Below are 13373 nucleotides of genomic sequence, written 5' to 3'. Positions count from 1 at the left end.
CCAGTCTTCCCTAAAGCAGTATTCAATACAAAACATGACTAGCTTGACAGAAAGTGTATGAATGGGCCAGCCCCTGCATGGTTTTGCAATAATTAAACCAACTTGCATGGTGGCTGCAGGAAATGCAGTTGAGTTTGAAGTACTCATACAGGGAATGTGACATCACAGTTGTGATCTTAGGGAAGGTAAACCCTTCTGGATACTCTCACTGCATCCAAGTATCCTTTTTTGCTTCTGTAACCTAGCAAAACACCACTGCATTTCCAACCAGCAAGAGATACCCAGCCCTCCTGCCCATGAATGCTTCCAGTTTCAGGTGGTGATGCCATACAGAGTCTAAACTCATGAGGCTGTTCTTTCCAGGAGTGGTATCTAAATGAGATAGATAAATTGCTCCAGGATCACTGGAGCTTTCCATATTATAAGGACCTTTTTAAACTGTAATACAAGTAGAGAAGTTTTCAAATGAAAGTATTATATCCAGAGATCAGGTTCTATATTTGTGTAGCTAAGAAAAAAGAAAACAGCCACAAAAAATCTCTTACCTCCTGGGAGTCATCTCTGTGTAAAGGGATTGTCAGGGGTTTTCTTCAGCAAAATACTGTAAGTGGAACTTTTTACCAGCTGCAGGAGCAAAAGTAACAGCTACTGTTACCAACATTATTGTCAATGGCATCTTACATCCTGTGTTACCAATGGCTTTATGCAGTGGAAAAGATGCTTTCCCTGGTAGTCCCCTCTGAAAAAAAAGGAGTGTAAAGCTTGTTTGTTCTTTATGGCTTTGTCCTAATCAAATAGCTATAGTCTCAACTTTGCTGTAAAGTGAACACTATCAAAAGTTTAAAAAGGTTAAAAAAGTTTAACTTAAGGTCATTGTGCAAAGCTGTAGCTATGTACTCCATTGCCTTCAGGAATTGTTTCTGTGACCTCCTAGGCATGGAGAGTCTGTGAAGATAAATAATTTTGAAAGCTCTCAGTAATAAACAGCAAACAGCTTTAGAATCATAGAATCATTTAAGTTGGAAAAGACTTTAGGATCATGAAGTCCAACCAGCATTGCCAAGTCCACAACTAAACCAGGTCCCCAGGTGCCACACCTACATGTCTTTTAAATACCTCCAGGGGTGGAAACTCCAACCCTTCCCTGGACAGCCTGTTCCAATGCTTGAAGGACCTTTCAGAGAAGAAATTTTTCCTGATATCCAATCTAAATCTCCCATGCTGCAACTTGAGGCCATTTCCTCTCATCCTATCACAAGTTACTTGAGAGAAGAGACTGATCCCCACCTGGCTATACCCTCCTTTCAGGTGGCTGTAGAGAGTGATAAGGTCTCCTCTGCACCTCTTTTTCTCCAGGCTGAACAATTCCAGGTCCCTCAGACACTCTTCATCAGACGTGTGGCCCAGATCCTTCAACAGCTTCATTGTTCTTCTTTGGAATGTCTTTCTTGCAGTGAGGGAGATTTAAGGCCCAAGAGAACTTTTTTTGCTTTTCTATATTTTTTACAAATGTATTTTATGACCTGTTTTTACTTGTCAGATGCTAGCTGAACACCAGGCAACAAACAAATATATCAGTCTAAGGAAGTGCCTGCAGCTTTGCTTTCTGTTATGTGAGAGGTGGATTCTTTTGAATCTTAGCTACTAAAATGATCTCTGAGTCTTGAGATAGCATTACCTTGGCAAAGGTAGTAACAGTTCTTTTTAAATGTTTGGTTTTCTGCTTTTTTCTGTTTCATGCTAACAAAGCAGCTTCTGCAGAGGTAGTTACTTTAGCTCATAGAATAGAAATAATGAGCCTCCAATCACAGAGTGTACTTTGCAGTAACTTTTGAAAGAATAATTCAGCACTGTTGACTTAGCTAAGAATCTTCTGCACCAGATATCAGGATTCAGTCCTAGCAAGTCTTCTGCCATCTTCCACACTCACATGCCCAATCCTTATCTTTACAGCAAAATGCACCAGCAGTTCTGTTTCACTCAAAGGGAAACTCTGACTGTGTAAATCAGTTTGATAAGAAGTACGGTGTTATTTCATAACGTAATAAAGCTAACAGAGTGTTGCCCATACAAATATTTCAGTACATATTTTTGGACTAACATGACTGATTTGGTGGAGTACTGTGGCACTTGAACAAATGCAGGAGACTTAGCAGAAAGATGTTACAAAGGGTGCAATTATGACACTTGAGTTAGCATGTTTGTAGAAGAGAGGAACAAGCCTTCAGTGTCTGTTTTATGGTTTACTGAAGTTAAACCATAGATTATGTGTGTTTGTGTGTGCTCATATATATGTGTATTTTGTGTGTATAATATGTATCCAGACATTGAAAAACAGGAAGATTTTATATGCCTGCAATATCTACTGGTGTAGTAAAAATACTGGCAAACATACTTTTCAGATGGAAAAGTTGAAAACTTGTACTTTTTATTTTTTTAATGTATCATGCTATATATTTCTTCCTCCCCATACTTTAGATTTAGATGGTTGTTTTCCTATTTCCTTTTTTCAAAACAAATTTCATGGGGTAAATTTTGCTTCATTTTACTGGGAGTATCACTTCCTGTGCACCATAAGCACTAATGGAGTGGGAGACAGAAGCTAATAGGGAGCACAGTTGAGTATTACAATTCCTGTAATGGGTCAGGTTTCTAACAACCATGTGAATCCTCTTCAATCATATTTGCAGTTCTAATATTCAAGCATAAAAAAATTTTAGAGTATTATTTGCAAAGACAAATTTAGAGGTTGTTCCTATATATAATTTCAGCATACAAATCACTCAGAGGTGTTTAGGTAAAAAAATAGCTTGTCCAGCTGCTTTAAAGCCCAGGATTGTGATACATGTAAACACAGTGTAAAAAGATGGGGAAGCACACTGAATGTCTGGGTTTCTGAAGAGTAGTTAGAAGCATTTTTAAAATGCCTTTGCATATTAATCATACATGAAGTTACATTTTGAACTGACCACTCAAGTCTGACTTAGGCTAAAGCTGCACTTTCATTTTAAACCAATATTATATTTCTTTTGGGAGTATTTTAATGATTTCTGACATTGTCACCATCATTTCTGTTCTCATAAATTGTATATATCACACAATATTCAAAATAAAAAACAGCCATTCCAAAACCTATAGATAAAGTTTACAGTTGAAATCCTAGAAGAAAGCAATAGGAGAAAGGAACAGACCTGGGAATGTGATACAGCTGAAGTTAGGTCTGGCCAGAAGCCAAAATTTTCTCTATTTGTGTTCTTAGCACGTAAAAGCCAAGCTGTTTCAAAAGCACACATCTCTGAGTAGAAATGGAAGATAAATCCATTTCCAGAACTACTGCAAACACAAGAAACAAATGCAAAACTAAGGAAAGGAAGAACCCTTCTGATATTGTTGTTACTGTTGTGTCTTACATTTCTTGTCTGAATCTCACTGACACTTGCTAAAAATTAAAAAAACAACTGGCCAGTTAAAGTTGGTATTCCAACATACTTTTCAATGTTGCCTCCTAATAACAAGACCAAGTTAAAAAGGCTTTCATTTGCGTTGCTTATCTTATAGTTTATGAATTTTTTTTTTTTTGGAAACCAATGATAAAAATAAGTTGCATTTCTGATCTGATCTGTAGAAGTCTAATTGTCAGGATATTTTGGTGTCTGATTATTTCATTTGTGTTGTTCTTTGTATTCCATTGTTTAAAGTGTAAAATTTAGCCCTAGCAAAATCTGCTGCAGTATGGTCCTCTGTTTTACAAAGTCATCTTCAGTTTTGACAGCTTTTCTTCTATGAAAGACTTATTAGGTTTGCTAAGGAATTGTGATCATGTATGTAATGAATTCAATTTCCTCTGCTTTTACCTTTGTTTACCTGAGTGCATTTCCCCCTTCTCTGCATTCTTTTCCCTATTTTCTAATTCCCTTATCATTTTTATCAGAGGCATGTATAATATTTAGTTGCTTCCTACAGCATTTTCATTTATGAGTCTGTGATTTCACAGTGAAGAGACACTCTCTTTAGGAGAAAAGTTCAGGAAATTCATATTATTTCATCACTTGCTTGAAAGATTTATCTGAATAGTTATTAAATCAGCAGTTTATGAGAGCTTTTCTACATGGGAAGTGTTTAGTTTCTTATTTGTTTACCTTTCCTTTTTGACATACTATTAGACATAGAGCTCCTAAATGACAGGTAAACCTATTAAAAATCACCCTTGCTGTTGTAACAGCATTATTCTGTGATATCCCTAAAATAAAAGCTTTGATAGATAGCTACTGAAATCTTACTGAAGGATTTAGTCAGCTTCAATTTTAAGTTTGTCATCCCAAAAAAAGGTTTAAATCTTTTGTATTTGTGAGGCTTGCATGTAATTACTACTGTTATAATATTGGTGGAACATCTGGAGTGGAGGGAGGAGAGGGAAGAAACTGCTCCAACTCCAAAATTTCTCATGCAAAATCAGCCTGATATATATCATCATACGAGTTAGAATATGAGTTATGGGCAAAATCCAGGCACAGAATCCTGGTCTCTCCCTGCTCCAGCTTAATGCCAGCTTGGGTAAAAGCAAATATACTGTGAACCAAATTAGTAGTAGTAGTATCATTTAACAAATGGCTGTAAGAAAATGCATGTTAGAGAAAAGACAGTACATTAAATGTCACAGTATTAGGTTTTGCTAAAGTGACTTCACTTCCAGTTCTACTCAAAAAATGATGTTGTTATAAATTTTGATCATAGCCTAATGAATGCAGGAACACAGAGTAATGGTTTGAAGGTGATTCAGATGTAGATGTCCTCTCCTTCCTTGTGCCCTGCCAAGAATATTCTCCTTTTCAAGCAGAAATGTTTAATATCTGTCACAACAACTCTTGATAATCATTAGGGAAATCTTCAGATAAGTTGTCATATTGACAAGTCATCTCATCTAATGCACGTCTTCCAAAACCACAAAGGAATGTCTCAGCCAAAACAGAGGTGAAAAAAGAACTTGTGAAATGGGACAGTGCAAGTCCTAGGGAGTCTTCTGTACCAGTAGGAAAATACATAGTGTGTCAGGTAATAAAATTTCATGCTGTAGAGGTGACTGGTGCAAAGCTAATGCACAGCAGTGTGTCGTTCTCCTAACTGTGTTCAACACAAGCATGGGCTCCTTCCTGAATTAGCATGTTTAGAATCACAGCTCAGTAGTAGCACATTGACAGTAAAGAGCAGATAATAAAGAGGACAGAACACTTTGAAAATCCTATCTTTGAAAACAGAGAGAATCTATTTGTTTGAGGAAAATAAAAATTACTAATTTTTATGGTCCATTTTTGAGGCTTAAGTTAACAATTTTAAAAGTCCTTGAAGAGATAAGTTCCGTTTTCAAGAGAATTTCAGCTTCTAGAGGCCAAAGTATCCTTCACTTAAATGACTTTCAACTTTCTTAATTGCCTAGAGCATAAAATGGAATTTGAGTTTCCAAGTCACTGAGAAATTTTTGAGGCTTGAAATTTTACTAATATCCTAGAAGAAAGTAATGAAAACTAATAAAGGCAGTAGATACAGAACAGTCAAAGAGGTGGTGAACACTGAAGATGGCTCACTGTGTCCATGATGGGAATCACTTACAAAACTGGGTTAAGTAATATTTGGCTGTTAATACAACCAAATATTAATTGATATATAGAGGAGTAAAGAATATAAGTAAAATTTACAGACTGGAGGTTTATATCCTAAGAAGTAAAGATTTAAGGAAACATTTGTGAATCATCTAAATAGAAGTTCTAGCACATATATATATATATATATATATAAAGAGCTAATCTCCTCTAGAATTAGAAGATGAAATTTGCCCTCACCTTTGTATTCCCAGGACAAGAACCATTAAATTTCTTAAGTGGTTAAAAGATGGACTGAGTACTAAAGTAATACCAGAACTCAGGCTGTTTAGTTCAACAGATGTTCTTACAAGATCACTTGATTACCTTCCAGTAATACTGAGCCACATGGAGAACAAACTTGATAAGCTTTCTATTTCAGCAGCAGTGCCTATGTATTCAAGTTAGACTGATTCAGAGTGGAAGCATAATTTTAACAGTGATAGTAATTAGTTATTAGGAAACTAAATCAAATGCTTTGATATTTATATCAAAGTGAGATTGCAAATTTATTTACAATTCCAACAAAAGTGAGTTCAGGGAGGTTCTCACACTATTTTAAATACTAAATAATAAAAAAAAGAGAGTTATTTCTCCTGGTTGCAAATAATCTCTTAAGTATTATTTCAGAGAATTAAATTAATTTTTATGTTATTCTAATGGACAATACATAGTAGAAGCATAAAATCAGAAGACTAGTACCAGCAGAAATTACACAACAGAGCTTAGCATCACGCTGGAAAAGATTTTGGATTGTTGAGACTGCTGTCTGTAACATTGGTGGTTAAACCAGAATCTGGGATCATTCATGAAATCCCAAAGTCTTTTATGTGTCACTTCATCACACAGGGACCCTGTTTTGAGAAACAGAGATTGACTTTGTTACTCTGGCAACGAATGGAAGAGAAAATGAGAGACTGAAGCCATTTTAGGAAATGGCTTTCTTGGGAAGCCTGTCAGAAAGAAATGGACATCTAAACTTTTACCCTGAATAATTTGAATATTTTTCCATCTCTTCCTATCAACATTAGTATACATTCAATCTGACAGACCCTCTTTATGAACTATGAGGAGAAACATGGCGTGGATTTACAAGGGGACAAAAGAGGATTTTGGATATCGTGTTAGCAGTGAGTTTGGGCATGTGTAACAGTAGTGTAGGGACATTGGCCCAATCTTCTTCTCACATTCCCCAGTCAGACAGGACATGAGTGTCTGCAGCACAGAAATGATCTTTGAAATGCCAGACTGAAGCCACCTTGTGCAGGCTCATCTGGCCATGGACTGGGGAGGGAGGTTGACTTTGTTGTTGTTAACTGTGTAGCCAGCTGATATGGAGAAATGGCTCAAGAGTCACACAGCGATGACTGATGTCATGGTCCATTTCAATCATGAATATCTGATTTCAGGGTTTTTTTAAGGGAATATTTATAAATCTTTGTGTCTAATGAAGATTTTTTAGCATTTAATTGCCCTACATTTAAGAGTATAAAAACATCATTTCTATTGATTTCATATTCCTTTTACAAAGGACACTATCTAAAAATAGTTTTTTCACAGCAAAACTGACTTGGAAGAAGTATATGTAAAAGGTAATGCTGCCTTCATAATTGGGAATTCATAACAAATCATTAATTGTTTTAAATAAGGTCTTGATAGGAGTAACTTTCTCAGTTTTGGACATTTTTTCTAATCCTGCCTTTTGCAGCAGGGTATGAAGCTTCTCATGAATGAAGTGGCATCTTTATTGACTATGGAGTTAAAAAATTAGGATAATTACAGCTCTTTCCCCCTTGAAGTTAAGACGGTGACAGTTATTATGCCTTGAGACCTATTTGCTGAATAAGAAGCTAAAAGTGTGAGTAAAAATATTTCAATGGGGCCTATCTCCAAATATTTTCCCATTATCTGTAATCCTCCTTCCAAAACGTCAAGCTGTTTAACACTTCAGTTTGCTTTGTTTTGAATTCAAGAGTAAAGAAGTTTCTCCATAGACACTGCAAGGAAAGATGAACTATGCTTTGCTGGCATGCCCAGTTGAGCCTAAATCCTTCCATAACTTTACTCTTCATTTCTTGGGAGAAGCCCATCCGAACTGTAAGGGAAAGATGTTCCCGTGCGCTCCCTTTCTCTCCCATTGGCTGGCCATGCAAAGAGGAAGCATTTCCTGTGGTGATTTTGAATATCTAGAGCCACCAAGGGGGACACAGCTGGGCACAGAGCTTCCCTTTGACCCCAGGAGACTCTCTCCTTCCCTGGCTTCTTTATTATACCCCTTCTGCTTCCTTTACCCTCAGGAAGCCAGATGTTTTTAAAGAAGAAGGGACACAGAGCTTCCAGAACACTGCGGAGACAGGCCTACCAGATTGGTGAGCACTGTTTTTGAACCACTTGGGACGGTGAGGCACGTGCATGCTCACAGGCAGGCTCGGCCAGGTGTCTGTCAGGGCAGAGCTTGGAGCACAATTCCTACCAACATTTGCCTACAGGAGCAGATGGTCTGTTATTTCTCTCCATTAAGTAGCATTGCCTTTTCAGTTAAGTTCTTATGCACCAGCGCACTGTAGACTTACATGGCTCCACAGCATTGCTAAAATGAAAATGTTTACATTACTCATCAGTAGCAGCAAACATCTTTATTCAGCAAGGTTTTTCCCTTTTAAAAACAGAGCCAATTAGGAAAAATCCTGCTTGAAGGTAGTAGTGGAATCCAGGGAAGTCACTGCTGTGATTCTTCAGTCGTAACAGGAGTTGGACCTCAGTGATCCTCTTGGGTCCCTTCCAACTCAGGGTGTTCTGTGAATCTGTAATACTGCATACTTGGTTTTCCACCACTATGCTGATCATCTCTAAAGCAGGCTAACTGAAACACTCAGGAAATCTCTAAACTATGTACTATGCATTTTTTCCAAAATACATATGCAATTATATACTATGTCTTACTTAGGGAGATAATTTAATAATATAGATTAATGTTCAGAACTTGCCCTTTAACATAGACAGGCCTAAGGAGCAGGAGTGATGACAGAGGGCGAACAAACCACCTGTCATTTTCTCCATTAACAAACAGAAACAATGAGTTTCTATAGTTTCATTCACGTAGGAAATAAAAATGGGTAGAAAAGGAATGAAAATCCTATTGAAGACTGTACCTGAAAACTTCACATGTGAGGATCCTCACTAGGGTAAATGGGCTCATTTTTGTTAGAAAAAGTTGGAGGATTGGGTTATAGCTTAATGTTTGCATACTGGAAAACAAAACAAAACAAAAACAAAACAAATTGCTGTTCTCGTGACTTAGTCAATCTGCCATATCTCTGGCTTTCAAAAAACTGATTCTTGTTTAGCAATTAGTTATTCATGCTGAAGCCAGGTTGTTATAAATCTAGGTTTTTATTATGTAATGGACTAAACCTTTAACTATACTACACGTCCAAAAAATTTATGAGAATCTGTTATATTTAAAACATTTTAAATTAATGTGAAGAACGTGATACAGACTGTCTGCTTTATCTGAAATTACTTAAAAGATGAAATCTACCAGCAGGTGATGGACTTGGAATTCCTCATACAAGTCAGTTCACAACTCATTGCTACTGCATAAAACATTAAATAAGCCTTTAGTCTCTTCTAGGCAGTGTGAGGGAAAGCACCAACAAAAACCAACCCCTAGAATAAGTCTTCCTACCCAAAGCATGAGCAATAAAAAAAATGCTTCTGCTTCCAGAGCAGGAGAAAAGGCAATGGGCATTTTGTTATGTTTAAATCATCTTTGTGCTTGAAGGAATATGGTCCAGTATTGTAGAGACAAATGAAGTTCTAGTTCCTTCCACTAACTAGTAGCTGTCAAAAAAATTAAATTTCTGGTCTTAAACAGGATAAGTTTCTCAGTTCCTTCTCTTCACTTATTTAGTTTATTCTTCATGGAGAATTTTAATTTTTTTTAGGAAACAAAAATCAATGCCATATTTCATTTGGTATTTTCTAAAAAATAACTACTTGTTTTAGGACACAGCTGATGTCAGAGAAACTTTTTATATTGTCTCTAACCCGTGGCTTCCCAATCATTTTTGTTCTGAAGACAGACCTTTTTCCAAGTGATTAAGTTATGATTCTGTAAGGGCTGGAGCTTCCTAGAGAAAGCTTTCATTGTAACTGCTTCATTGTGAGGCATTGCTTTTAGAGACTGCCTTTTTACCTGTCCTAGAGACATCCATACTGTAGATCAATAGCAGTTACACCAGTTTACAGGGGTAAACAGAATGAAATAATTTTTAAATACCTTTTAAATTTATTTAAAATTTACTCTTACAGTTGAAGCTAAAGTAAAATGAAAAAGTAAGAAATTCTGTGATTACAATGCCATTTCACTGTGTGTCAGATTTGGTGATATTATTTGCTAAATGTAAACAACTGGCACTAATTACATCCATCATATATTTTATTTTCAGTTGTGTCAGAATAAGCCAATTCTAATTTCATGAGTGCTCTAAATGAAACAATTGCAGAACCACAGTTGCCCTTCAGACTCACCAGTGCACTGAAAAAGTGAAAACTTTTCAGTGACTCCATATTGACTCACTTCCTTTGTTAGAAGGAAGATAAACTAAAAATCTTTACCTGTGTAATCCTGTCCAATTTCTTAGAAAAACTAATGGATTTCTGGTAAGTGTACTGACAAGGTTCATTATCTTCAGCCAGCAAAAATAGCCAGGGATAGTTTTTTAATTAGTGGAAACTGGCAGTTCTCAGGCTGCTTCTTACATTCAAAGGACACACACTATACTGGATTTAGAGAGAATTAAGTGCTCAAGAGTCAGTATAATGGCACAGCAACTGAAGACAGCTGTTATCAAAGCTTTGGTCTTGTTCTTTTAGCATTTATGGAAAAAATTACAATTTACACTGAAATGCTTGCAGCTGAATGTACACAAGCAGCAGACAAGGATGTGATCAAGGACCCTTCCTGCAGGAATGTGCCCACAGTGCATAAGCACCTGGCCTCTATGCATGAGACTTTCCTGTAGCACTCCCATGGCTATCTGTTTTTCTGACCTCTCTGATGTTTTGTCATTCTGGCATATATATGAGTGGGAGTCTTCTGAAGCAGATCAACGAAACAGTGGAAGAAAATCTATTATCATCCTGATATAGAAAAAAACATTGAAGGCATTAGACAGCTCTCATGGTTACTTCAGGAAAAAGTTGAAGACCTCTAATTGAAGGCCTCTAACCAAAATCCCTAAAAGTTCATACATGTAACATGAAAAAGAATATTCTGCTAAGTAACATTTATATTTGCAGCAGCAATTAAAGGAACAGCAAAAAGTTCCAAAGACAGATTCTTTAATATTTCTGTCAAATAGAAAAAACTTAGATAATTATGTCAAACAAGCCAAAAGCTGCTGTAATTATTCCAGCTTTCTTCACAAGCTGGCCTATTTTCCTAGGGAAAACATACTGCATCTGTTCAGAGTGATCCAGGGAAATACCACAGAAGGTAAAAGGAAGATACATTATAAGAACATGATGAAATACACTTAAGAATTTTGAAACAAATACAGTTTCAGAAGTGTGTCCATATGTTACTACATACACCATCAAAATTGGATTTTCTTCTGCTTTCAAGAACCATACAAGTCAAAACACAGAATTCCTATTACTGTCAAATATTCATTCATTGAATTGCATTCAGTGAAATGTATTCATCGATTTACATTCAATATTATATTTTACAGAAGGTGGATTTTAGTTGGCTAAAAATAATGGCATCTATGCACCATCCTGCATCCTGCAAATTACTGATATGCAAAGTATTCCTCTTGGCCATGAGGTGAGAAGTGGGTGACAGACTCTGTCTTTATGCCTCACTGCATTCATCTATTCATTTTGAAATCTGTCACCTCAGCTGAATGAGCAGTTAAAAAATGAAAGTTAATCTTAAAGGATCAAATCCATATCCCATCTTTCCTCAAGAAGAAATGTCATTGAACTTGATGAGATCTCTGAATACAACAAGTAGATCATTTGATGAAAATTTTAATTTGGCAAATGCTTTGTTATTTTGGAGGTAGAACTAGAAGTTTAACTGGGATCTTTGCATGCAATGGGAATTTCTAGCAGGTCTTTGTACCTCAGTTAAACCTCTTCTTCTGGAACATCTCTTTAGCAGGGAAGAGACTTCCTAAGATGCAAAAGTAGTACAAACCACTATTGCCAGTTTGTGGGAACATATCCAGAATGTGCTAAGCTCAGGGCACCTCTAGTTGAAGTTTGCAGTCAACTATTGTATTTTAGAGAGCAGCTGGACTACTTTGGTCTCTAGTGTGACTGTGTAGGATCACTGCTAAGCACTTCCATTTTCACTGTGTGTCCAGGAATCTGTAGCTCCTCAGAATTTGTGAAGAATCATGTCTTTCAGAATATGACTGAAACACTTAAGATACTTTCAAATAAAGTAAAACAGCAGGCGAGAAAGGTTGGCCAGCTCTGCTTTTGAACTCACAATAGACACTTGTGCATGCATCTAGTGCATTATGGTGCATGTGTATCTTTCTGTATCTGTGTCCAGGATCTCTGTAAAGCACACAGGTTCAAGGTGCTGACTGTGATGGTGCATGCACACATTTTGCAAGTAAAGGTTACCAGAAGACCTGGGTTTATAAAAGCCCAGGCTGCTGCATAGAGAAATGCAACAACCACGAGTGTTTCTGTTAGTCACCCAATAGCAGCAGCTCTGTGTGGCAGTGGGCAGCGAGGACAGGCAGTGACTGTCAGGTAATGAGGTTGCATTGAATGAACGAGACTCCTGTGGCAAAGAACGTGGTGGAAATGGTCCTGGAAATTAGTAATGAACAATGGGTTTTGTACTGTGACAATGGCTTGATAAGTCAGTCCTAACTAAAGATTCTAGTCCCATTTTAACTGGGATCTCTCATTTTATTGCAGAGTGGTAGGTGATTTTTTGAATATTTGCTGTTATTTGTTTTCTATATTAAATTATAAAACTGAGCGGTATAATTGCATGTATCAAACTGCTGCTGTAAAGGGTTGTATCACAGAAAAAGCTGACAGATTGATAATTAATGACAGTGAAGCACAACAATAGGATCAACAAGAGTGAATTAACATGTGTTGATTTCTATGTGAAAGAGAAAATTACACTGTAATTTAGGGTACTTCAGACTGGCACTTAAAACACAGAGAATTCTTTGGTCTTGACTATAATATAGCTATTTCTTTTGAGAGTAGAAAGGAGAAAATTTACATGCCTGATGTCTATTTTAATGAGGCTTGCATCATTTTCTTGTTCAAGCTCTTAAGCTTTCTTGTATATCTTTTCAGTTCAAAGACAGCTCAATTGAGAGCTCAAGTGTTGAATAAGTTTTCCTTAAACTAACAAACTAACTTTGATAACCAGAATTTTTCATGAATCCAGAAGGTGTTCCTGCTGTACTGCCATCCTGCAAGTCCTCTCTTCAAATCAATGAAAGCAAGAGTCAGCTGCAATGTCACACATCTACTTACTGGATTTTTGCTGCTGCCATTGTACAATAGTTACCCTCCAACCAATTTCCAGATTGTACTGCTCATTCTGTTCCACAAACTGAACAAGAAGGATCAGGAAACTGGGATAGTAGAGTAGACACTCTGTTTATCAGACTGACAAAATTAGCAGAGAACATAAAGATGTAGTTAAAAATATATGCACTCTTTATGCAAATTACTATGCAGCTT

The 13373-nt window shown here is 36.7% G+C and overlaps 1 protein-coding gene across 25 annotated transcripts in view; it reads left to right on the top strand.

The window, feature by feature from the left end:
• GPHN (gephyrin) overlaps positions 1-13373 on the top strand; it is a 270825-nt gene that overhangs the window by 243359 nt on the left and 14093 nt on the right. For 11 of the 25 annotated variants that reach the window (XM_077180337.1, XM_054634358.2, XM_054634351.2 and 8 more), the window contains one exon: positions 7934-8005. The exons of the other annotated variants lie outside the window; for them this stretch is intronic. In XM_077180337.1, coding sequence (XP_077036452.1) covers positions 7934-8005 — 72 coding nt within the window. The remainder of the gene's footprint in view (positions 1-7933; positions 8006-13373) is intronic. 25 annotated transcript variants of the gene reach the window in all.

The sequence above is a fragment of the Agelaius phoeniceus genome, chromosome 6, assembly GCF_051311805.1.
Source record: "Agelaius phoeniceus isolate bAgePho1 chromosome 6, bAgePho1.hap1, whole genome shotgun sequence".
Taxonomy (NCBI): domain Eukaryota; kingdom Metazoa; phylum Chordata; class Aves; order Passeriformes; family Icteridae; genus Agelaius; species Agelaius phoeniceus.
Note: the sequence above shows the minus strand (reverse complement) of the source record. Positions and strands in the feature narration are given on the sequence as shown.